The following is a 22,692-nucleotide window of genomic DNA, read 5'->3' as shown; positions in this document are numbered from 1 at the left end:
TCGCCAGAGGGGACAGCAGAGGAGCCCAGGTACATAAGCCAACTCAAGAGAAGATGGAATTGAATATCTCAACCACCTTGTCTGGGCCTCTGTGATTATTGAGGAGGGGGCTGTCACTGGGAAAGCTGTGAGCTGCTTTGGACCTTATCTGGGAATTTCCTTGGGCTTGCAGCCTTTACCCTATCCTTGAAATGGTTCTGGCTGGGTAGCAACTTCTAGGTGGTGTGGGCGAAATTTGGGACTGGTTTAGGGCGGGGATAAGACCAAAAACACAAGTTTCCTTGAGCTATGGGAGAGAGGGAGGGGAGGAAATTGGAGACCTCAGCACCCCTTTGCTCACTCTCTTGCTCACAGTCCACGATGGCCTGGTCCCTGGTGTTCCTTGGTGTCATCGTCTTGCTGTCTGCCTTCTCCGGACCTGGTGTCGGGGGTGGCCCTATGCCCAAGCTGGCTGACCGGAAGCTGTGTGCAGACCAGGAGTGCAGCCGTAAGAGTGGGGAGGGAGAACTGGGGGCTTGGGGTGTTAGCCTGTGTGGAGGGTGTTGCATTCCCTTCTATTCCTTCCCTAGACCCTATCTCCATGGCTGTGGCCCTTCAGGACTACATGGCCCCCGACTGCCGATTCCTGACCATTCACCGGGGCCAAGTGGTGTATGTCTTCTCCAAGCTGAAGGGCCGTGGGCGGCTCTTCTGGGGAGGCAGCGTGAGTCTTGGGAGAGTGAAAGAGGGGAAGGGTACAGGGCTGGGGTAGACTCATTATCCCCATGAAGGGAAGATTTGAGGGGGATGAACTGAAATAGACATTGTGGGGGTATATTGTTACTTACTTACTTTATTTATTTATTTTTGAGACAGTGTCTCACTCTGTTGCCCTGGCTAGAGTGTAGTGGCGAGATCTGGGCTCACTGCAACCTCCACCTCCCGAGTTCAAGCGATTCTTCTGCCTCAGTCTCCTGAGTAGCTGGGACTACAGGCACGTGCCACCACGCCTGGCTAATTTTTGTATTTATAGTTGAGATAGGGTTTCACCATATTGGCCAGGCTGGTCTCGAACTCCTGACCTCATGATCCGCCCACCTCAGCCTCCCAAAGTGCTGGGATTACAGGCGTGAGCCACTGCGCCCGGCCCTTATTTATTTATTTTTAATTTTTTCCAAGACAGAGACTTGCTCTGTCACCCAGGCTGGAGTACAATGGTGTGATCTCGGCTCAGTGTAACCTCCACCTCTTGGGTTCAAGTGATTCTCCTGCCTCAGCCTCCTGAGTACCTGGGATTACAGGCATGCGCCACCACACCTGGCTAATTTTTGTATTTTTAGTAGAGACAGGGTTTCACCATACTGGCCAGGTTGGTCTTGAACTCTTGACCTCATGATCTGCCCGCCTTGGCCTCCCAGAGTGCTGGGATTCTAGGTGTGAGCCACCGCCCCCCCAGCCTATTTTCACTTTATTTACCAATTTTAGGGCAGCTGCTATGGTCCCACGTTCTGTTCTAGATACCAAGATACAGCAACAAATGATCCTTTTTATTTTATTTTTATTTTTATTTATTTATTTATTTTTGAGACGGAGTCTCGCTCTGTCACCCAGGCTGGAGTACAGTGGCCAGATCTCAGCTCACTGCAAGCTCCGTCTCCCAGGTTTATGCCATTCTCCTGCCTCAGCCTCCCGAGTAGCTGGGACTACAGGCGCCCGCCACCTCGCCCGGCTAGTTTTTTGTATTTTTAGTAGAGACGGAGTTTCACCGTGTTAGCCAGGATGGTCTCGATCTCCTGACCTCGTGATCCGCCCGTCTCGGCCTCCCAAAGTGCTGGGATTACAGGCTTGAGCCACCACGCCCGGCCTGATCCTTTTTATTTTAATGGAGAGAAATGAGCAAAAAGCAAGTCATAAAAAATAGCAGCCGGGCACGGTAGCTCACACCTGTAATCCCAAGTAAGGCCAAGTTGGGAGGATAGCTTGAGCCTAGGAGTTCGAGACCAGCCTGGGCAACATAGTAAGACCTCCCCCCTCTACAAAAAATTAAAAATTAACTGGCCGTCATGGTGTGTATCTGTGGTCCCGGCTACTCAGGAGGCTGAGGTGGGAGGATTGCTTGAGCCCAGAAGTTGAGGCTACAGTGAGCCGTGATCATGCTACTGCACCCCAACCTGGGCGACACAGTGAGACCCTGTCTCCAAAATAATAATAAAAGCAAATACGCGCTGCTGTGAGTATTAACAGAGACTGACTTGGGTGGTCAGAAAAGGCTTCTGAACAGGTTACATTTATTTATTTATTTATTTTTTGAGACGGAGTCTCGCTCTGTCGCCCAGGCTGGAGTGCAGTGGCCGGATCTCAGCTCACTGCAAGCTCCGCCTCCCGGGTTCACGCCATTCTCCGGCCTCAGCCTCCCGAGTAGCTGGGACTACAGGCGCCCGCCACCTCGCCCGGCTAGATTTTTTTGTATTTCTTAATAGAGACGGGGTTTCACCCTGTTAGCCAGGATGGTCTCGATCTCCTGACCTCGTGATCCGCCCGTCTCGGCCTCCCAAAGTGCTGGGATTACAGGCTTGAGCCACCGCGCCCGGCTGAACAGGTTACATTTAAGCTGAGATTCGTATGACAAGGATGGAGCCAGTTACATGGAGATCAGGGAGAAGGGAGAATGTAAAGCCTTCAGCAGGCATAAGCTTGCCATCTTCCCAGACCCTAGCTTTTAACTCCTCTTCCTTAGGTTCAGGGAGATTACTATGGAGATCTGGCCGCTCGCCTGGGCTATTTCCCCAGTAGCATTGTCCGGGAGGACCAGACCCTGAAACCTGGCAAAGTCGATGTGAAGACAGACGTGAGTGTCATGGGGGCTGGCAAAAAATCTGGGGGGAGGACCCTTAGGTTGTGGGGATGGGCAAAAATGCTCCCACCCTTGGCTCCCTAGGTGTGTGCGCTGGGAGAAATTCTTTCCCTGCCTCAATTTTCTCACCCCTAAAATGGGTCCGGTTGGGAGGTGCAAAGATTAGAGGGCTCTAGGCTAATTTGCGTAGCACTTGCGTGGCCAGACCTGGGCCCTGCAGCTGCAGCCTTTGCAAAAACCACTAGATCCTTTGTGGTGTGACCGCTGGTTTTCTCTCCACTGCTTCCCCTTTCTCTTTTTCAGAAATGGGATTTCTACTGCCAGTGAGCTCAGCCTACCGCTGGCCCTGCCGTTTACCCTCCTTGGCTTTATGCAAATACAGTCAGCCCAGTGCAAACGGCCTGTCTCTGTGGTCTTTGGGGTGGGGTAGGGTGGGGTGGGAACTATACAAATGAAATGTTTCTCTGGGTTCCTGAATCGAACCAGTTAACCCGCTGCATATGGTAACGTCAGTGGTTGCTAGGCAGTGTTTCACTGATGAAAGCCGTGTGCGGTAGGAGGGCTCCTAAGCTTAGGTTTCTGACACAAGCAAAGGAAAACCTAAGCAGCCCAACTAGGGGGTTGTAGTGTCCTCTCTAGACCAGTGGGAGGGAGCCAATGGGACTACGCGGAGGATATAAATCGCACAGCAAAGGTTTTCTTGGAAGATTATTTGCAAAGGGAGGCCGGAAGTAACCTGCGCCTATCTTCCGAGTTTTCCTCCTTTTTGCCTTTGAGACCAGTAATCGCTCCCGCCAGCTCAAGATCAGCTCCTCTTCCAGCCTCTTTCTGTCAATTCTGCCCGTGCCCCCTTCTTTGCATTCGTATCCCCTCCCCCAAGTCCGCTCCAATCCAATCCGGAGACTCGACTCTGCCCCCGGACTCCAGACTAAATCCGTTCCTCGGCTCGGCAAAGCAGCTCTGCACGTCCCTTCCCACTTGCTCAGCCAATCGCTGGCCTCGGTCCCGCCCCTTTGGGCTGGGCCCCTCTCATGCCACCAATCCGCGCCTTTTGTCCCGCCCTCTGCCCGCGAGTCCACCAATCCCGCCCTTCGGAAAGCGTGGTCTTGTATCCAGCTGCTGGAGCGGGTCGCGCTGGAGGGGGGCGGAGGCGGAAGTGGCGGTGCCGGGCCCGGGGAGTAGGAAGAAGCCGGGGCTGTAGCCGGAGTGGAGCGGCTGCCAGCCGAGGAGCAGGCGCGGCCGCGGCGCCATATTGCGGCCCTCAGCGGCCGCGACCGAGTCATGGCCGAGACCTACGGTGAGGGTGGTGGGCCGAAGCCGGGGTCCTGGGTCTGGGCCCCGGGAGGATGCGGCCTGTGGGAATGGGCGGGGCTTTGTAGATCAGGGGGCGGGGTCTGGTGTTATGGAGGCAGGGCCTAAGTGGATGCTGGGAGGGGTTTAGTGGGTCTGAGGCTGAGCTTAATCGATTTAGGTGGAGCCTGAGGGTCTGGTGCGTGGGTTAAATAGATCTGGGGCGGGATTTGAGGGAGCTGGTACTTAGGGGTTCAGGGAGGCCCTGAGGGAAGAGGTGGGCCTTAATGGATCTGGGCGGAGCCTGAGTGAAGGGGCGGGGCTGACTGCGTGAATGGCAGGAGTCGGGCTTATGGGCTAGAGGGAACACTGGATGGAAGCTCGGGACCCTGGGGTTGATCTGGCTGGAGAGAGCTCTGGAATGGGTTTGGGTATGGGCTGTTCTTGAGTTAGGGGCAGGACTTAGTGGCAAGGGGTGGGGCTTATGCATGAGAATGGAGCCACGGTCTGGGCAGAGGGAGGGAAGGAGAGGTCGGGAAGTGGAAAATCAGTAGGGATGCAGCACAGGAGGTGGTGATTGGAGGCGGGGGAAGCGCAGGTTTAGGAGTCAGAGGGAGCTGCATTCGTTCAACAAATACAGAAGAGAAGAGTGCAAAGACCCTGAGGTGAGAACCAGCTTGTCGTTTTCAGGGAATAGACTGAAGGTCAGGAGCTATAGTGGAGTGAATGAGTCAGAGGGTGGTAGGAGGTGAAGAGGAACAAGGGCTAGATGGTAGTCCTTGTTTAAATAGCTTTCAAGAGACTTTAGCGATGGACTCTGGAGCCCTTGGCCTAAGTTTGAATCTCACTTCTGCCTAGCTCTGTCACTTGGGGCAAGTCAGTTAACCTCTCTGGCCTGTTTCCTCATCTGGAAAAGGGGAATAATTTTTAGGCTACCTCCCTCATAGAGTTTTCCTGAGGATGATGTGAGCTGTTGATGTGAGTAAAGACCTTTAGAGCTGTTCCTGGCCCACAACAACACACAATTGACCTATGTAACAAACCTGCACGTGTGGGCTGGGCACGGTGGCTCACGCCTGTAATCCCAGCACTTTGGGAGGCCAAGGTGGGCGGATCACCTGAGGTCGGGAGTTTGAGACCAGCCTGACCAACATGGAGAAACCCCGTCTCTACTAACAATACAAAATTAGCTGAGCGTGGTGGCGCATGCCTGTAGTCCCAGCTGCTCGGGAGGCTGAGGCAGGAGAATTGCTTGAACCTGGGAGGTGGAAGTTGCGGTGAGCCAAGATTGCGCCATTGCACTCCAGCCTGGGCAACAAAGAGTGAAACTCTTGTCTCGAAAAAACAAAAACAAGGACAAAAAAAAACCTGCACATGTATCCCCTGAACCTAAAATAAAAGTTGAAAAAAATACATAGAATGTGCCTGGCACATGGCAAGTACTACATAAGAGTTATCTGTTACTGTTACCTATTGGTTTGTTTCTGCCTATGTCTGTTTCTCTCCCTCTAACTGTGACGGTTAGAGAGACAGATTGGATTGGAATCCATCTTTTTCCCTGTATCTTTCTCTCCCTGTGGGTATCCCTGATTTTGGCTCCATCTGGTCAGACTTCCTCTTCAAATTCCTGGTGATTGGCAGTGCAGGAACTGGCAAATCATGTCTCCTTCATCAGTTCATTGAGAATAAGTGTGAGTTTCCCGCAGTGGTCCTGGGAACCCTGAGCTGTGGTTATGGGCATGGTGTGGGCTGGTGGGCAGCTGGTGGGGAGGGCAGGGCTGGCCATAGGGACAAGTCCAGTCCTGGCTTTTTGGTCCTTGCTTTGTCATATGTCCTTTACTAGGTTCTCCTTGACCTCAGTCACTCCAGCAATGAGAATGGGTTTGTAGAGACTGAGAAGGCCTTGGAGGATGGGGGATCCTCTGAGCTGCCTCCTCTCTCCCTGCACTGCCCCTTCTGTTCCTCCCACTCCCAGTCAAACAGGACTCCAACCACACGATCGGCGTGGAGTTTGGATCCCGGGTGGTCAACGTGGGTGGGAAGACTGTGAAGCTACAGATTTGGGACACGGCTGGCCAGGAGCGGTTTCGGTAGGTGGGCTGGGCTCCCAAGGGTGATGAGGAGAGAGAGAGAGAAGGAAAGAGAGAGAGAGACGTGTGTGTAGAGTCACTTGGAGACACTGAGAGGGCAGACAAGGCAGAGAGAGAGAGAAGAGACACCGTAGTTAGCAGGTATATATATCCAAGGAGAGAGGGAGTACTGGAGAGAGAAAGAGATGGCGGAAGAAAAAGAGGTAGGGGCCAGATGCAGTGGCTCATGCCAGTAATCCCCGTGCTTTGGGAGGCCAAGGTGGGAAGATTGCCTGAGCCCAGAAGTTCGAGACCAGCCTGGGCAACATAGCGAGACCCCCATCTCAAAGAAAGAAAAAGAGATAGAGAAAAGTGGCTTGGGGAGGGGGTGAGGGATAGAGACTGAGAGACATTGAAACAGAAAGAGAAGGGGAAACTTGAGAGACACACACCCAGAAAGGAAAAGAGCAAGAGAGACAGAGACTAAGAGAGTTGAAGAGAATGATAAGGGAGGTAAGGAGGCCCGGCACAGTGGCTCACACCTATAATCCCAGCACTTCGGGAGGCTGAGGCGGGTGGATCACTTGAGGTCAGGAGTTCCAGACCACCATGGTGAAACCCTGTCTCTACTAAAAATACAAAAAAAATTTAGCTAGGCTGTGGTGGTGGATGCCAGTTACTCGGGAGGCTGAGGCAGGAGAATTGCTTGAACCTGGGAGGCACAGGTTGCAGTGAGTCAAGATTGCACCAGTTCTCCCCAGCTGGCGTGACAGAGCGAGACTCTGTCTCAAAAATAAATAAATAAATAAAGGAGGTGAGGAGACACAGAGAAACAGGTCAGAGGCAGAGAGGGAGACAGGGCAAGTCGGACAGGTGTAGTTGGACATTGAATGAATGAATGAATGCATAGATTTATGGAAAGGCAAGGGTGAGCATGAGAGCCACAGAGATGGAACAGAAAGAGAGACAGCGAGAAATAGGGAACTGAAGACACACAGGCCAAGGCAGGAGAACTGCTTGAGTCCAGGAGTTTGAGACCAGCCCAGGCAACATTGTGAAATCCCATCTTTCCAAAAGAGAAATGGAGAAATGGACGTGTTGTGGGAGAGGGAGAGGGAAATGCATAGGGCTCAACACATGGTAGGTCTTCAGGAAATGACTGCAGAAAAGTTGATCGACACATAGAAACCTTAGGCGAGTCTGAGAAACAGAGACAGAGAGCAGGGAGAGAAATAGAGGGAATTCGGTCCGTGGAAAAGTGTGATCTATGGCAGCATAGTAGCTGAGTTAATACTTGTGTATGGATTCACTGCCTGAGGTGCACAGAGCCCAGAGGCAGAGAGACGGGCTGAAGGATAGACAGGTGTGTGGCATGGGCTAGGTTTACGGTGAGTGCTTAGTAAATGCTTGTGGAATGATTGCATGAGTTCCAGAAGGACCCAGACTGGTGAGACTGAGAATGCAGAGTTGGCTACACTGGGAAGGAGCCTCCACCTGACACAGCAGGACAATGATAAGCAGATGTTGCATAGCGCTTGGGCAGGGCCAGGCAAAGGGGAGATTTGCTCAGAAAATGTTGAATGAACGAATGCACAAATGCATGGGAAGGCAAAAGTAAGCATGAGAGAGCCAGAGAGGTGAAACAAACAAAAAAGACAGGGAGAAATAGGAAATTAAATAGGGCCAGCCACGGTGGCTCACACCTGTAATCCCTGCACTTTGGGAGGCCTAGGCGGGTGGATCACTTGAGGTCAGGAGTTCAATACCACACTGGCCAGCATGGCGAAACCCCATCTCTACTAAAAATACAAAAATTAACTGGATGTGGCAGTGCATGCCTGTAATCCCAGCTACTTGGGAGGCTAAGGCAGGAGAATCACTTGAATCCGGGGGGCAGAGGTTGCAGTGAGCCGAGATCACGCCATTGCACTTCAGCCTGGGTGAAAGAGCAAAACTCCATCTCAATCAATCAATCAATCCATAAAAGACACGTAGGGCTGGGCACAGTGGCTCACGCCTGTAATCCTAGCACTTTGGGAGGCCAAGGTGGGCGGATCACTTGAGGTCAGGAGTTTGAGATCGGACTGGCCAACATGGCAAAACCCCATCTCTACGAAAAATACAAAAATTAGCCGATGTGGTGGCATGCATCCGTAATCCTGGCTACTCAAGAGGCTGAGGTGGGAGAATCGCTTGAACCCAGGAAGTGGCGGTTGCAGTGGTTGCAGTGAGCCGAGATCATGGCGCACTGCAGCCTGGGAGACAGAGTGAGACTCTTACTAAAAAAAAAAAAAAAAAAAAAAAAAAAAGACCCATAGCTTAAGGCAGGAGAATCACTTGAGCCCAGGAGTTGGAGACCAGCCTGGGCAACCTAGCAAAGCCCCATCTTTACAAAAAATATTAAGAAATTAGCCAGGTGTGGTGGTGCACACTGGTAGTCCCAGATACTCCAGAGGCTGAGGTGGGAGGATCCCTCCCCTGGGAGACTGAGCCCAGGAGTTCGAGGATGCAGTGAGCCGAGATTGTGCCACTCACTCCAACCTGGGCTATAGAGCAAGACCATCAAAAAAATTAAAATTAAAATTAAAAAAAGACACACATGTAAGAGACAGAGAGAGAAAAAGAGACCAATGGAAAGACAGGGACATGGGGAGAGACAAAGACGGGAGACTTACAGACAGAGGCAGCTGGCCAGCTAAGTGAGATAGAAGCTGAGAGAGGCAAAGAGAGAGGGACTGCAAGGATGCAAGAACAGAGAGGAATTGCATGGCAACCCAACCAAGGCCAGGTTTTGGGGGATGGGCCAGCAGTGAAGGGGGGCCTCCGAACCACCAGTCTCTGTCTGCAGAGGGGGGCATTCTCGGGGCAGACCCCAGCCTTGGGGGTGACTGGGTCCCCCTGGCCCCACAGGTCGGTGACGCGGAGTTATTACCGAGGGGCAGCTGGAGCCCTGCTGGTGTACGACATCACCAGGTGGGTGCCCGGGGTGGGTGGGTGGGGCAGGGCATGGGTGGCTCCTCTCTGCACTGCCTCCCTCCTCTCTCCCTTCTCCACAGCCGGGAGACATACAACTCACTGGCTGCCTGGCTGACGGATGCCCGCACCCTGGCCAGCCCCAACATCGTGGTCATCCTCTGTGGCAACAAGAAGGACCTGGACCCTGAGCGGGAGGTCACTTTCCTGGAGGCCTCCCGCTTTGCCCAGGAGAATGGTGAGGGCTGTGTTGTGGACCAGGTGGTGGTGGGGGTGGACAGTCCACAGGGACCGTGGGTTTACTGGCTCTGAGTGGCTGTGCCCAGCAGGGGAACATGGAGGTTCAGAGGTCTGGGTTCAAAATTGAGTGTTGGCTGGATATGGTGGCTCACACCTGTAATCCCAGCAGTTTGGGAGGCCAAAGTGGGAGGATTGCTTGAGCCCAGGAGTTTGAGACCAGCCTGGACAACGTAGTGAGATCCTATCTCTACAAAAAATTTTAAAAACTAGGTGGGTGTGGTGGCTTATACCTGTAGTCCCAGCTACAGTGGAGGCTGAGGCAGGAGGATCACCTGAGCCTGAGAGTTTAAGACTTCAGTGAGCTGTGATCACAACATCGTACTCTAGTCTGGGAGACAGAGCAAGACCCTGTCTCCAAAAAAAAAAAAAAAACAAAAAACAAACAAAAAATCCCTAAGTGTTGACCCCAGTGAGCTGTGTGATTACGCTGGTTCTCAGTTTCCTCATCTGGAAAGCGGGATCACAGCGTTTCCGCCTCACAGTGTGCTGTGATGATTAAGGGAGATTGTCTGTGGAAAGTCCTCAGCACCTGCCACAGAGCAGGTGCTAGATTAATATTGGCTGCTAAGGTTTCGCCTACAGTGGGGAGGCAGCACAGGGTATTGGTTTAATTAATTGTTTTATTATATTTTATTTTATCTATTTTTTCCTTCCTACCGCACCTTCCCGGGTATTGGTTTAATGTAGAGATTGCAACCCCAGATGGCCCTGGGTGAAAAGCAGTTTTTTTTGTTTTTTTTTTTTTGAGACGGAGTCTTGCTCTGTCACCCAGACTGGAGTACAGTGGTGCAGTCTCGGCTCACTGCAACTTCTTTTTTTTTTTGAGACGGAGTCTAGCTCTGTTGCCCAGGCTGGAGTGCAGTGGCGCAATCTCGGCTCACTGCAAGCTCCGCCTCCCGGGTTCACACCATTCTCCTGCCTCAGCCTCCTGAGCAGCTGGGACTACAGGCGCCCGCCACCGCGCCCGGCTAATTTTTTGTATTTTTAGTAGGGATGGGTTTCACTGTGGTCTCCATCTCCTGACCTTGTGATCTGCCCGCCTCGGTCTCCCAAAGTGCTGGGATTACAGGCGTGAGCCACGGTGCCCGGCCTCAAGTGATTCTTCTGCCTCAGCCTCCCGAGTATCTGGGACTACAGGCACACGCCACCACACACTTTTGTATTTTTAGTAGAGACGGGGTTTCACCATATTGGCCAGGCTGATCTTGAACTCCTGACCTTGTGATCTGCCCGCCTCAGCCTCTCAAAGTGCTGGGATTACAGGTGTGAGCCACCACACCTGGCAAAAGGCACATTTTTGAGTATAGGAGATGGGATGGGGTAGATCCTAGAGTAACAGGCACTAGTGTTAAGGGGAGTGCAGCATACTGACAACCCATACCAAAAGGCTTGCAAGGGCCAACCACAATGGCTCACACCTGTAATCCCAGCATTTTGGGAGGCCAAGGTAGGAGGATCACTTGAGGTCAGGAGTTTGAGACCAGCCTGTGTAACAGAGGGAGACCCTACCTCTACAAAAAAAGAAAAAAAAAAAAGCTGGGTGTGGTGGTATAGGCCTGTGGTCCGGGCTACTCAGGAGGTTGAGGCAGGAGGATCACTTGAGCCCAGAAGTTCGAGGCTGCAGTGATCTATGATCGCACCACTGCACTCCAGCCTAGGGGACAGAGAGATACTTTGTCTCAAAGAAAAAAACAAAGAAAAAAGGTTTGCAAGTATAAACTCATTTGAAAACATTGTGTTGGCCAAACCACCCACATCTGGTGGCTTGAGATCTGCTTATGTTCCCCTGGTTTGCAACCTCCAGGTTTTAAAGGAGGTTTTGCCATCAGAGAGGTGTGGGTGTGAATCCGGCTCTGATTTTCTGACTGTGGGACCTTTTCACGAGGCTGATGGGTAGACTCTGGTTGGCCTGTGCCTGTCCTAGATGGTGCTAGGGACACAGTGTTGGAGACAGCCCTAGGCCCAATCTGCATGGAGCTCACAGTTCAGTGGGTGGGGGTGGAAGGACAGACCCGCTTGCCAGACAGTGACAGCCCAGAAAGGTCAGGGCTTGATGGCGAAGCACCGGGAGAGAGGGGTGAGAGCCAGCAGGGGAGAGCCCCAGAGGGGCCAGGGCCAGGATTGGGGGAGCAGGCAGAGGGATTGGGGTGGGATGGAGAACACAGGCAGAGGCGTCAGGGCTGGGATAGGGCAGGCACAGGTAGAGGGGTTAGGGCTCGGATAAGGCAGGCAGAGGCAGAGGGGTCAGGTGGGATGAGGGGGCACAGGGAAAGGAGTTACATGGAATGGGGAGCATGAGCAGAGGGTTGGGGTGGGATGGGGAGCCCAGGTAGAGGGGTCAAGGCCAAGTTTGGGGGGCACAGGCAGAGTGGTTGCATGGGATGGGGGAGCATGGGCAGAGGGGTCAGGGGTGGAATGGGGCAGGCCCAGGCAGAAGGGTCAGGGGTAGAATGGGGCAGGCCCAGGCAGAAGGGTCTGGGGGGTACAACGGGGACCCAGGCAGAGGGTTGGGGTCAGGATGAGGAGACACAAGCAGAGGGGTCAGGGCCAGGATAGGGGGCCACAAGAAGCTGTGGGAGCCCTAAGTAGGCACCTTACCTAGCCTAGGCAGTCAGGGAGGACTTCCTGGAGGAGGAGCTGTGTGAGCTGAGCTCTGAAGGAAGAGCTGGGTGGGCATATGGGGAAGTGGACATCAATGGCAGGGAAATGGCATGCGCAGAGGCCTGAGGTGAGGGTAAGCAGAGATGGAACATTGGAGGAACAGGATGAGAGTCAGCAGGTGAGAGCTCAGTGGAGGGTGGGGACTGACTGGGGCCCTGACCTCAGAGTGTGTGTCCCTGCAGAGCTGATGTTTCTGGAGACCAGCGCTCTCACAGGTGAGAACGTGGAAGAGGCGTTCCTCAAGTGTGCCCGCACCATCCTCAACAAGATTGACTCAGGTGAGGCCCCGACCGGCCCGAGTGGGAGCGGAGGGCAGGCCTGGGGGTCTCCAGGCCACCAGTGCTGACCTCTCCCCTTCCCCGACAGGCGAGCTAGACCCCGAGAGGATGGGATCCGGCATCCAGTACGGGGACGCGTCCCTCCGCCAGCTTCGGCAGCCTCGGAGTGCCCAGGCCGTGGCCCCTCAGCCGTGTGGCTGCTGAGCCTTGCGGAGCCAGGTGGGACACTGGGGGCTCAGAGAGGCAGGGTGGTCTCCTGGGAATAGGGGAGGTGGTGTGGAGATAGACACTGAACATGTCATGGCAAGAGAAACAGAGTGAGAGAGAAAGGTGCAAAAGCACACAAGCTAAAGCAGGCATCTGGCTGGGCGCAGTGGCCGGTAATCTCAGCGCTTTGGGAGGCCCAGGTGGGCGGAGGCAGTTCACTGGGTGGGGGTGGAGGGACAGACCCACTTCCAGACAGTGACAGCTCAGAAACGTCAGGGCCAGGCTGGGCACAGTGGCTCACACCTGTAATCCCTGCACTCTGGAAGGCTGAGGCGGGCAGATCACCTGAGATCAGGAGTTCGAGACCAGTCTGGCCAACATGGTGAAACCCCCGCTCTCTACTAAAAATACAAAAATTAGCCAGGTGTGGTGGCAGGTGCCTGTAATCCCAGCTACTTGGGAAGTTGAGACAGGAGAATCGCTTGAACCCAGGAGGTGGAGGTTGCAGTGAGCTGAGGTCACGCCATTGCACTCTAGCCTGGGTGACAAGAGCAAGACTTCGTCTCAAAAAAAAAAAAAAAGAAAGGTCAGGACCAGATGGGGAAGCACTGGGAGACTGGGGGAGATGGGTCAGAGCCAGCAGGGGAGAGGCCCAGGGGGGTCAGGGCCAGGGTTGAGGCACAGGCAGAGGGATCAGGGGTGGGATAGGGCAGGCAGAGGGGTCAGGGTGGGATGAGGGGACACAGGCAGAGGGGTTGCATGTGATGCGGGGGGATACATAAGGTCAGGTGTTCGAGACCAGCCTGGCCAACATGGTGAAACCCCTTCTCTACTAAAAATACAAAAATTAGCCAGGCATGGTGGTACATGCCTATATTCTCAGCTACTCGGGAGACTGAGGCAGGAGAATCACTTGAACCTGGGAGGTGGAGGTTGCAGTGAGCCAAGATTTAGCCACTGCATTCCAGGCTGGGCGACAGAGCAAGACTCTGTCTCAAAAAAGAAAAAAAAAAAAGGAGACATCTTCTGGGCCACAGGGAATCCACCTGTCCCCTGCAGCTCCAGGCCAGCTTCCTGCCCTAGACCTTGACCCTTCCACTCATAGTTCTCCAACGATTTATTGAGCGCCTGCTGTGTGCCAGGCCCTGCTCAAGGCACTGGGGATATAGCAGGGAGTAAAACAGACTCCCATCCTCATGGTGCTGACATTCTCTTTGGAGGAGACAGGTGATAAACGAGATGTGAGTCGGCTGGGTGCAGTGGCTCACACCTGTAATCCCAGCACTTTGGCAGGGTGAGATGGGAAGATCACTTTGAGACCAGACTGGGCAACAAAGCAACCTTATCTCCACAAAAAGTTGTTTAAAATTAGTCAGGCGTGGTAGTGTGCACCTGGAGTCCCAGCTGCTCAGGAGGCTGAGGGGGGAGGATGACTTGAGCCCAGGAGTTTGAGGCTGCAGTGAGCTGTGACCATGCACCACTGCACTCCAGCCTGGGTGACAGAACGAGACTGTCTCAAAAAAAAAAAAAAAAAAAAGAAAAGAAATACATAAGTAAAGTATGTAGTAGTGAGGGAGGTAAGAACTATGGAGAAAAATAAAACAAGCACAAACGGGTGGATAGGGTGGAGGAGTGTACTTTTTTTTTCTTTGAGATGGGGTATCGCTCTGTCACTCAGGATGGAGTCCTGTGGCACGATCTCGGCTCCCTGCAACCTCCGCTTCTGGGGTTCAAGTGATTCTCCCGCCTCAGCCTCGTGAGTAGCTGAGATTACAGGTGACTACCACCATGCCCAGCTAATTTTTTGTATTTTTAGTAGAGACGGGGTTTCACCATGTTGCCCAGGCTGGTCTCAAACTCTTGACCTCAAGTGATCCACCCACCCTCAGCCTGCTAAAATGTTGGGATTACAGGCGTGAGTCACTGCGCCTGGCCAAGAGTGTACTTTTTTTTTTTTTTCTTTTGAGACGGAGTTTCACTCTTGTTGCCCAGGCTGGAGTGCAATGGCTCAATCTTGGCTCACTGCAACTTCTGCCTCCCGGGTTCAAGCAATTCTCCTGCCTCAGTCTCCTGAGTAGTTGGGATTACAGGCATGCGCCACCACGCCTGGCTAATTTTGTATTTTTAGTAGAGATGGGGTTTCTGCATGTTGGTCAGGCTGGTCTGGAACTCCCGACCTCAGGTGATCTGCCTGCCTTGGCCTTCCAAAGTGCTGGGATTACAGGCGTGAGCCACCGCACCCGTCCTTTTTTTCTTTTTTCTTTTTTCTTTTTTGAGATGGAGTCTCGCTCTGTCACCAGGCTGGAGTGCAGTGGCATGATCTTGGCTCACTGCAACCTCTGCCTCCTGGGTTCAAGCGATTCTCCTGCCTCAGCCTCCTGAGTAGGTAGGACTACAGGTGTGTGCCACCATGCCCAGCTAATTTTTGTATTTTTAGTAGAGACGGTTTCACCATGTTGGCCAGGTTGGTCTCGATTTCTTGACCTCGTGATCCGCCCACCTCAGCCTCCCAAAGTGCTGGGATTACAGGTGTCAGCCACTGCACCTAGCCTAGAGTGTACTTTTAAACAAGATGATGGAAGCCTCACTGAGAAGATGACATTTGAGTAAAGGAGGGGAGACAGGGAGGCCTGTGGGGATCTGGGGCAAGAGTGTTGCCCGAGAGCACAGCAAGTGCAACGCTGCTAGTGAGGGGCATGCCTGGCGTGGGTGAGGGTGACCGAAGCAGCCAGTGTTGGCGTCATGGAGGACCTGTGTGTGTGTCGCGGGTACAGCATGAGATGGGGTCAGGGGTTGGAGGAAGCAGATCAGTTAGGGCCTGTAGGCCCTGGGGAAGCCTCTGGCTTATACCCTGTGTGGGAGCCACGGGAAGCTTCTAAACAGAGGAGGGACAGGGTCCGATTCAGGGGTACATAGAGTTCCTCTGCCTGCATAAAGAGAAGAGGCTGTGAGAGGCAGAGGGGGTCACCAGGACACCAGAGAGGAAGCTGCTGCAAAGTCCAGGGGAGAAATGGTGGAGTACAGGACGAGGGGGCGGGCAGAGGAATGGCTGAGAAGGGAATAGGGTCCACGTCCTCCCCAGACTCTTTGTCTTCCAGTTTTGGCCAATCTTTTTTTTTTTTCTTCGGTCCTGTCTTTTGTATTATTATTTTTTTGAAACAGAGTCTCGCTTTGTTGCCCAGGCTGGAGTGCAGTGGCATGATCTCGGCTCACTGCAAGCTCTGCCTCCCGGGTTCACGCCATCCTCCTGCGTCAGCCTCTCGAGTAGCTGGGACTACAGGCACCCGCCACCACGCCTGGCTAATTTTTTGTATTTTTTTTAGTAGAGACGGGCTTTCACCGTGTTAGCCGGGTTGGTCTCGATCTCCTGACCTTGTGATCCGCCTGCCTCGGGCTCCTAAAGTGTTGGGATTACAGGCGTGAGCCATTTTTTTTGTTTTGTTTTGTTTTAGAGAGAATCTCACTCTGTCACCCAGGCTGTAGCGCAGTGGCACCATCTTGGCTCACTGTGACCTCCGCCTCCTGGGTTCAAGTGAATCTCCTGCCTCAGCCTCCCAAATAGCTGGGATTACAGGCGTGTACCACCATGGCCAGCTAGTTGTTGTTTTTTTTTTTTTTTTGATGGTCTTGATCTCCTGACCTCATGATCCACCCGCCTTGGCCTCCCAAAGTGCTGGGATTACAGGCGTGAGCTACTGCACCTGTCAATTTTTGTATTTTTAATACAGATGGGTTTTGCCATGTTTGTGAGGCTGGTGTCAAACTCCTGACCTCAGGTGATTCACCGGCCTCAGCCTCCCAAAGTGCTGGGGTTACAGGCCTGAGCCACCGCGCCCGGCCAATCCTGTCTCCTTTTGATGCGGCCACTGGGTCTTTCTAATACACACATCTGCTCCTCTCGCTCCCTTGTTCAAAACCATCCATGCCTCTCAGGGTCCCAGGACACAGCGGAACTCCTCAGCCTGGCGTTTGACCCTCTGCAGGGACTGGCCCCTGCCAGCCCAGCCTCACCGGCCTCAGCCACTTGTCCGTCTCCCTACCTCTCAGGCCACTCCAGCCACACTGAAGTTCTTCCCATTCCTCTGGGCCCTTGCTCATCATGCTGGGCCTCTGCCTGCAACACCATTCCTACCCTGTTTTCCCTGGCAACCTCCTTCCCTCCTCCAGGAAGCACTACTTGTTCCTCCATGCTTGGTCCAAACTTTTTTTTTTTTATATTTTAAGATAGAGTCTCACTCTGTCACCGAGGCTGGAGTGCAGTGGCGTGATCTCAGCTCACCGCAACCTCCGCTCCTGGGTTCAAGCAATTCTGGTGCCTCAGCCTCCTGAGTAGCTGGGACTATTGGCACCGGCCACCAACGCCAGCTAATTTTTTGTATTTTTAGTAGAGACAGGGTTTCACCATGTTGGCCAGCTGCTCACAAACTCCTGGCCCCAAGTGATCCACCCACCTCAGCATCCAAAGTGCTGGGATTATAGGCGTGAGCCACTGCACCCGGACCCAAACTTCTTGATGGGCTTTCAAAACCCTGCAGGGTTTGGTCCCATTCCCCCCTCTCTGGGGGATGTGTATGTCTTGCCAATTCTCCCTTCTATACTTGATGCTCAATCCCCTCCCAGCCCTTGGCAGCTCCAGGGTGGGACAGGTGGGGAGCAGGTGGTTAGACCTTGGATCTACTTGGAAGGCAGAGCCAACATGATTTCCTGATGGAATGGATGTGTAATCTGAAAGAGAGAGAGGAATCAAGGATGATGTCTTCAGAAAGTGCTCTCTTGTCCTTCCAGGACTTTGCACCTGCTGTGCCTGAGCAAGAAGTTTGCTTATCTGTAAAATGAGGCTAATAATAGCACCTGCTTCTATAGGTGTTGAGAAGAAATAAGTTAATTCACGAAAGTGCTCAGAATGGCGCCTTGTGGTCAAGACTTGATCGATGAGGGCTGTTTTTAAACTTTTCTTCTTAGCCATCTTTGGGCTGAGCTCAAAGGAATGGGTGTGTCCTCTTCACCTCAGGGCGTAGCAGAGACTCTGTCCTAGAGTTTGCCCTCAGTAGGTCAAATGTAACAAGGCAAGCCTTTTTCACACTTTGTTGACTGCAATCTGCAGGAAGAAATATATTTTACGTGTTGATCTAGGACTGACTGTAGAAGATCCCACCCACATATAAAACTCAAACACATTTTCCTACCACCAGTATTCTTTCGTTTTTTGGCACTGAAGTGAAAGTCACATAATATACATTTACGTGACTTTTCAAAGTGTACAATTCAATGGCATTCAGTTCATTCACAGGGTTGTGCAATCACCACCTCTGTGTTGTTCCAGAATGTTTTCTTTTCTTTTTTTTTTTTTTTGAGACAGAGTCTCGCTCTGTTACCCAGCTAGAGTGCAGTGGAGCGATCTTGGCTCACTGCAACCTCCGCCTCCCGGGTTCAAGCGATTCTCCTGCCTCAGCCTCTGGAGTAGCTGGAATTACAGGCATGCACCACCACACCCACCTAATTTTTGTATTTTTAGTAGAGTCGGGGTTTGACCATGTTGGCCAGGCTGGCTCGAACTCCTGACCTCAGGTGATCCACCCGCCTCGGCCTCCCAAAGTGCTGGGATTACAGGCGTGAGCCACTGTGCCTGGCCTCAGAATGTTTTCATTACCCTAAAAGGAAACCCCATACTTATTAAGCAGTCACTCTCCATTCCCCCAGCCCCTGGCAACTACCAATTTGTTTTCTGTCTCTGTTGGCCAATGTAATATTCTTTTCCTTTACCTTTTTTTTTTGAGAAGGTTCTCACTTTGTCACCCAGGCTGGAGTGCAGTGGCACCATCTCAGCTCACTGCAGCCTTGACCTCCTGGGCTCAAGTCATCTACCCATCTCAGCCCCCCAAGTAACTGGGACTACTGGTGTGCACCACCACGCCCGGCTAATTTTTGTATTTTTATTTTTTGAAGAGATGGGGTTTCACTATGTTGCTCAGGCTGGTCTCGAACTCCTGAACTCAAGCGATTCACCCACCTCAGCATTCCTGTAAGTGCTGGAATTAAAGGTGGGAGCCACCATGCCTGGCCTCTTTTCCTTTTTTCTTTTCTTTCTTTCTTTTTTTTTTTTTGAGATATGGTCTCACTATGTTAGCCAGGTTGGTCTTAAACTCCTGACCTTGCTGGGTGTGGTTGCTCACGCCTGTAATCGCAGCACTTCGGGAGACTGAGGCAGGCAGATCACGAGGTCGGAGTTCGAGACCAGGGTGACCAACATGGTAAAACCCCATCTCTACTAAAAATACAAAAATTAGCTGAGCGTGGTGGCATGCGCCTGTAATCCCAGCTACTCAGGGGGCTGAGGCAGAGGAATCGTTTGATCCCTGGAAGCGGAGGTTGTAGTGAGCGGAGATCGCGCCACTGCAGTCCAGCATGGGTGACAGAGCAAGACTCTGTCTCAAAAAAAAAAAAAAAAAAAACCCAAACCAAAACAAAACAAAAAAACTCCTGGCCTCAAGCAATCCTCTCCCTCAGCCTCCCAAAGTGCTAGGATTACAGACATAAGCCACCGAGCCCAGCCAACCAATATAATATATGTTTTAAAATTATTATTATTATTTTTTGAGATGGAGTTTCACTCATGTTGCCCACGCTGGAGTGCAATGGTGTGATCTTGGTTCACTGAAACCTCTGCCTCCTGAGTTCAAGTGATTTTCCTGCCTCAGCCTCCCTAGTAGCTGGGATTACAAGTGTCTACCACCATGCCCAGCTAATTTCTTTGTATTTTTAGTAGAGACAGGGTTTCAACATGTTGTCCAGGCTGGTCTCAAACTCCTGACCTCAGGTGATGCACCTGCATTTAAAAAAAAAAATTTTTTTTTAAAATAATGTTTTAATTTTGTAGAGACAGTGTCTGTGTTGCCCAGGCTGGTCTCGAACTCCTGGGCCTAAGTGATCCTCTCCTGCCTTTACCTCCCAAAGTGCTAGGATTATAGGTTTGAGCCACTGCACCCACCCAATCAATAGAATATTCTTATTATATAGGATGCACTCTGATATTTGCTGTTCTATCCTATTCTATTTGAATTTAAAAATCGGTCAAGGCCCACCAAACTGATTTCCCCACCAAGGTAGTGACACACGTTAGAATTACCTGGAGAACTTTAAAATATACTGATGCCCAGGCCTCACCCCAGAGATTCTGAAGTGGTTTCAGGACTTTTTTTTTTTCTTAATTAAAACATAAATAGAGATGGGGTCTCACTATGTTGCCCAGGCTGGTCTCAAACTCCTGGCCTCAAGCGATTCTCCCGCCTTGGCCTCCCAAAGTGCTGGGATTAAAGACATGAGCCAGCCAGTTTCAGCATTTCTGGAAGCTCCCAGTTAATGCTATATACAACCAAAGTGAGAAACACTAACCTAACGTCTCCCCAGTTTGGGGAACACTGAAATGAGACTTAGAGCCAGGGTGATCCAGGAACATAGAGGGACTCAGAAAGATACAAAGGCAGGTTCATTTTATTTATTTATTTATTTAATTTTTTTGGAGATATAGAGTCTCCCTCTGCTACCCAGGCTGGAGTGCAGTGGTGTGACCTTGGCTCACTGCAACCTCCGCCTCCTGGGTTCAAGCGATTCTTCTGCCTCAGCCTGCCAAGCAGCTGGGACTACAGGCGCCTGCCACCATGCCTGGTTAATTTTTGTATTTTTAGTAGAGACAGGGTTTCACCATTGGCCATGCTGGTCTTTTTTTTTTTTTTTTTTTTTTGAGACGGAGTCTCGCGCTGTGTCACCCAGGCTGGAGTGCAGTGGCGCGATCTCGGCTCACTGCAAGCTCCGCCTCCCAGGTTCAGGCCATTCTCCTGCCTCAGCCTCCGAGTAGCTGGGACTACAGGCGCCCGCCACCACGCCCGGCTAGTTTTTTGTATTTTTAGTAGAGACGGGGTTTCACCATGTTAGCCAGGATGGTCTCGATCTCCTGACCTCGTGATCCGCCCGCCTCGGCCTCCCAAAGTGCTGGGATTACAGGCTTGAGCCACCGCGCCCGGCCGGCCATGCTGGTCTTGAACTTCTGACTTTGTGGTCTGCCCGTCTTGGCCTCCCAAAGTGCTGGGATTACAGGTGTGAGCCACCGCGCCCAGCCTATTTATTTTTTTGAGACAGTCTCACTCTGTTGCCTAGGCTGGAGTGCAGTGGCACAATCTTGGCTCACTGCAACCTCCACCTCTCAGGCTCAAGCCATCTTCCCATCTCAGCCCCCCAGGTAGCTGGGACTACTGGTGCATGCCACTACGCCTGGCTAATGTTTGTATTTTTTTGTAGAGATGGGGTTTCGTGGTGTCGCCTAGGCTGGTCTTAAACTTCTGGGCTCAAGCAATCCTCCCGCCTTGGCTTCCCACAGTGCTGGGATTACAGGCGTGAGCCACCGCGTCCAGCCAGATTCATGATATTTAGATGTTGAAATGTGGCTTTACAGACTTAGCTTTCTGAGGCAAACAAACAGGGAGATGCAGGTACCCTCAGCGCAAGCCCCAAATTACCTGCAGGGGAGAGACGGAAAATCAGACAATGTAGAAATTGGGAGAAGAAAGGTATGGACAGACCGATGTAGATAGGAGGGCAGGGAAATACCTGGAAATGAGATAGAGACCAGCTGGACAGACCCCAGGGACCCTGCAGGTCACCACACCCTTCTCTTTCAGCTCACCTGTTCTTCAGGACCAGCTCTGCCCTTCCGGCTGGGGCCCAGGCCCAGGCTCCGAGAGGCCATGTCCCAACCTGCCCTGGCCCCGGAGAAGCTGCGCCGCCACCTGTCCCCCCTTCCTTGGTGGGGCCTGGCTTTGGGGCAAGACTGAGCCACGGGGGAAGGGGGATCCCGTACCTGCTGCTGCTTCCTCTGTCTTGGCTAACCTCTGTCCCCCTGAACCCCTAACCATACCCCAAGAGCTCCCAAAGCCTGAGACCAGGGTCATTTGTCCCTACCTCCCCGCCTGGCCCTGCTGTTGCTAGTACCTGTTATTTATTACCTGGAGGCCTGTCCAGCACCCACCCTACCCCCATAAAGCATTGTTTACACCTGTGTCTTGGCCTCCATTATTCTGAGATGGCAGGGAGATGGAAGAGGTCCCTGATGGAAGAATCAAATATCATGGTGTTTGGGGGCCTTGTTTCTGTTTTTTGTTTGTTTGTTTGTTTTGAGATGGGAGTTTCCTTCTTGTTGCCCAGGCTGGTGTGCAATGGCGCGATCTTGGCTCACCACAACCTCTACCTCCCAGGTTCAAGAGATTCTCCTGCCTCAGCCTCCCGAGTAGCTGGGATTACAGGCATGCGCCACCATGCTTGGCTAATGTTGTATTTTTAGTAGAGATGGGGTTTCTCCATGTTGGTCAGGCTGGTCTCAAACTCCCGACCTCATGTGGTCCACCCGCCTCGGCCTCTCAAAGTGCTGGAATTACAGGTGTGAGCCACTGGCATGGCCTTGGGGGCCTCGTTTCCTGATTGGACATGGTGTGGGGTATACCAAGCATGATGACTCAGGTGCCTGTTGCGGAGGGAGGGAATTTGTTACTGTGTGGACAGTTTGTGACAATCTGTGTTCTAAGCTCAAGTGTGTAAACATGCTGATGTCCCTGTGTTTGTGACGTGTACATGTTTCCAGTACCTGCGTATGGGATGATGTCTATAGGAATGTGTGCTGGTTGTGTGTGATGCTGATAGCTGTAACTGCTCTGTGGCCTTGGTGATTGTATTGGTGAGGCTGGTATTGTTTGGGACATCAAGGCCAAGGGATGGGAATTTGGACCTATAGGTGGGCCTCCGGTCTGTGCATGCCTGATGCCTGAGAATCAGAGGCAGTGACTCACTACCGCTTGTGTGCCTGTGCATGTGTGCCCCTGAGGTCTGTGTGTGTTTCGGTGTGAATTTGGCTCCTTTTAAACACCCATGTGTGGCCAGGTGTGGTGGCTCATGCCTGTAATCCCAGCACTTTGGGAGGCCAAGGCAGATGGATCACTTGAGCCCAGGAGTTGGAGACTAGCCTGGGCAACACAGAGAGACCCTATCTACAAAAATAAAAAACAGAAAAAGTTAGCCAGGTGTCATGGTACAC

The 22,692-nt window shown here is 52.3% G+C and overlaps 2 protein-coding genes across 3 annotated transcripts; both read left to right on the top strand.

Moving 5' to 3' along the window:
* Positions 1-3,233, top strand: MIA (MIA SH3 domain containing). Of its 2 annotated transcripts, XM_025366919.1 has the most exons (5): positions 1-29; positions 355-487; positions 570-703; positions 2,717-2,827; positions 3,137-3,233. In XM_025366919.1, exons 2-5 carry the CDS (start codon positions 361-363, stop codon positions 3,158-3,160), a joined length of 396 nt encoding a protein of 131 aa, XP_025222704.1. In that variant the 5' UTR covers positions 1-29; positions 355-360; the 3' UTR covers positions 3,161-3,233. The 2 variants fall into 2 exon arrangements, with proteins under 2 accessions (XP_025222704.1, XP_025222703.1); XM_025366918.1 differs by lacking the exon at positions 1-29 and having other exon boundaries at positions 195-487.
* A 341-nt stretch (positions 3,234-3,574) lies between these two features.
* RAB4B (RAB4B, member RAS oncogene family) lies at positions 3,575-21,665 on the top strand. The gene is made up of 8 exons (XM_025366917.1): positions 3,575-4,130; positions 5,734-5,814; positions 6,099-6,213; positions 9,103-9,165; positions 9,249-9,403; positions 12,309-12,404; positions 12,493-12,623; positions 21,287-21,665. Exons 1-7 carry the CDS (start codon positions 4,115-4,117, stop codon positions 12,606-12,608), a joined length of 642 nt encoding a protein of 213 aa, XP_025222702.1. The 5' UTR covers positions 3,575-4,114; the 3' UTR covers positions 12,609-12,623; positions 21,287-21,665.
* The last annotated feature ends 1,027 nt before the right edge of the window (positions 21,666-22,692 follow it).

This window comes from Theropithecus gelada, chromosome 19 (assembly GCF_003255815.1).
Source record: "Theropithecus gelada isolate Dixy chromosome 19, Tgel_1.0, whole genome shotgun sequence".
Classification (NCBI taxonomy): Eukaryota; Metazoa; Chordata; class Mammalia; order Primates; family Cercopithecidae; genus Theropithecus; species Theropithecus gelada.
This window is presented reverse-complemented; position numbering and strand designations above follow the sequence as displayed.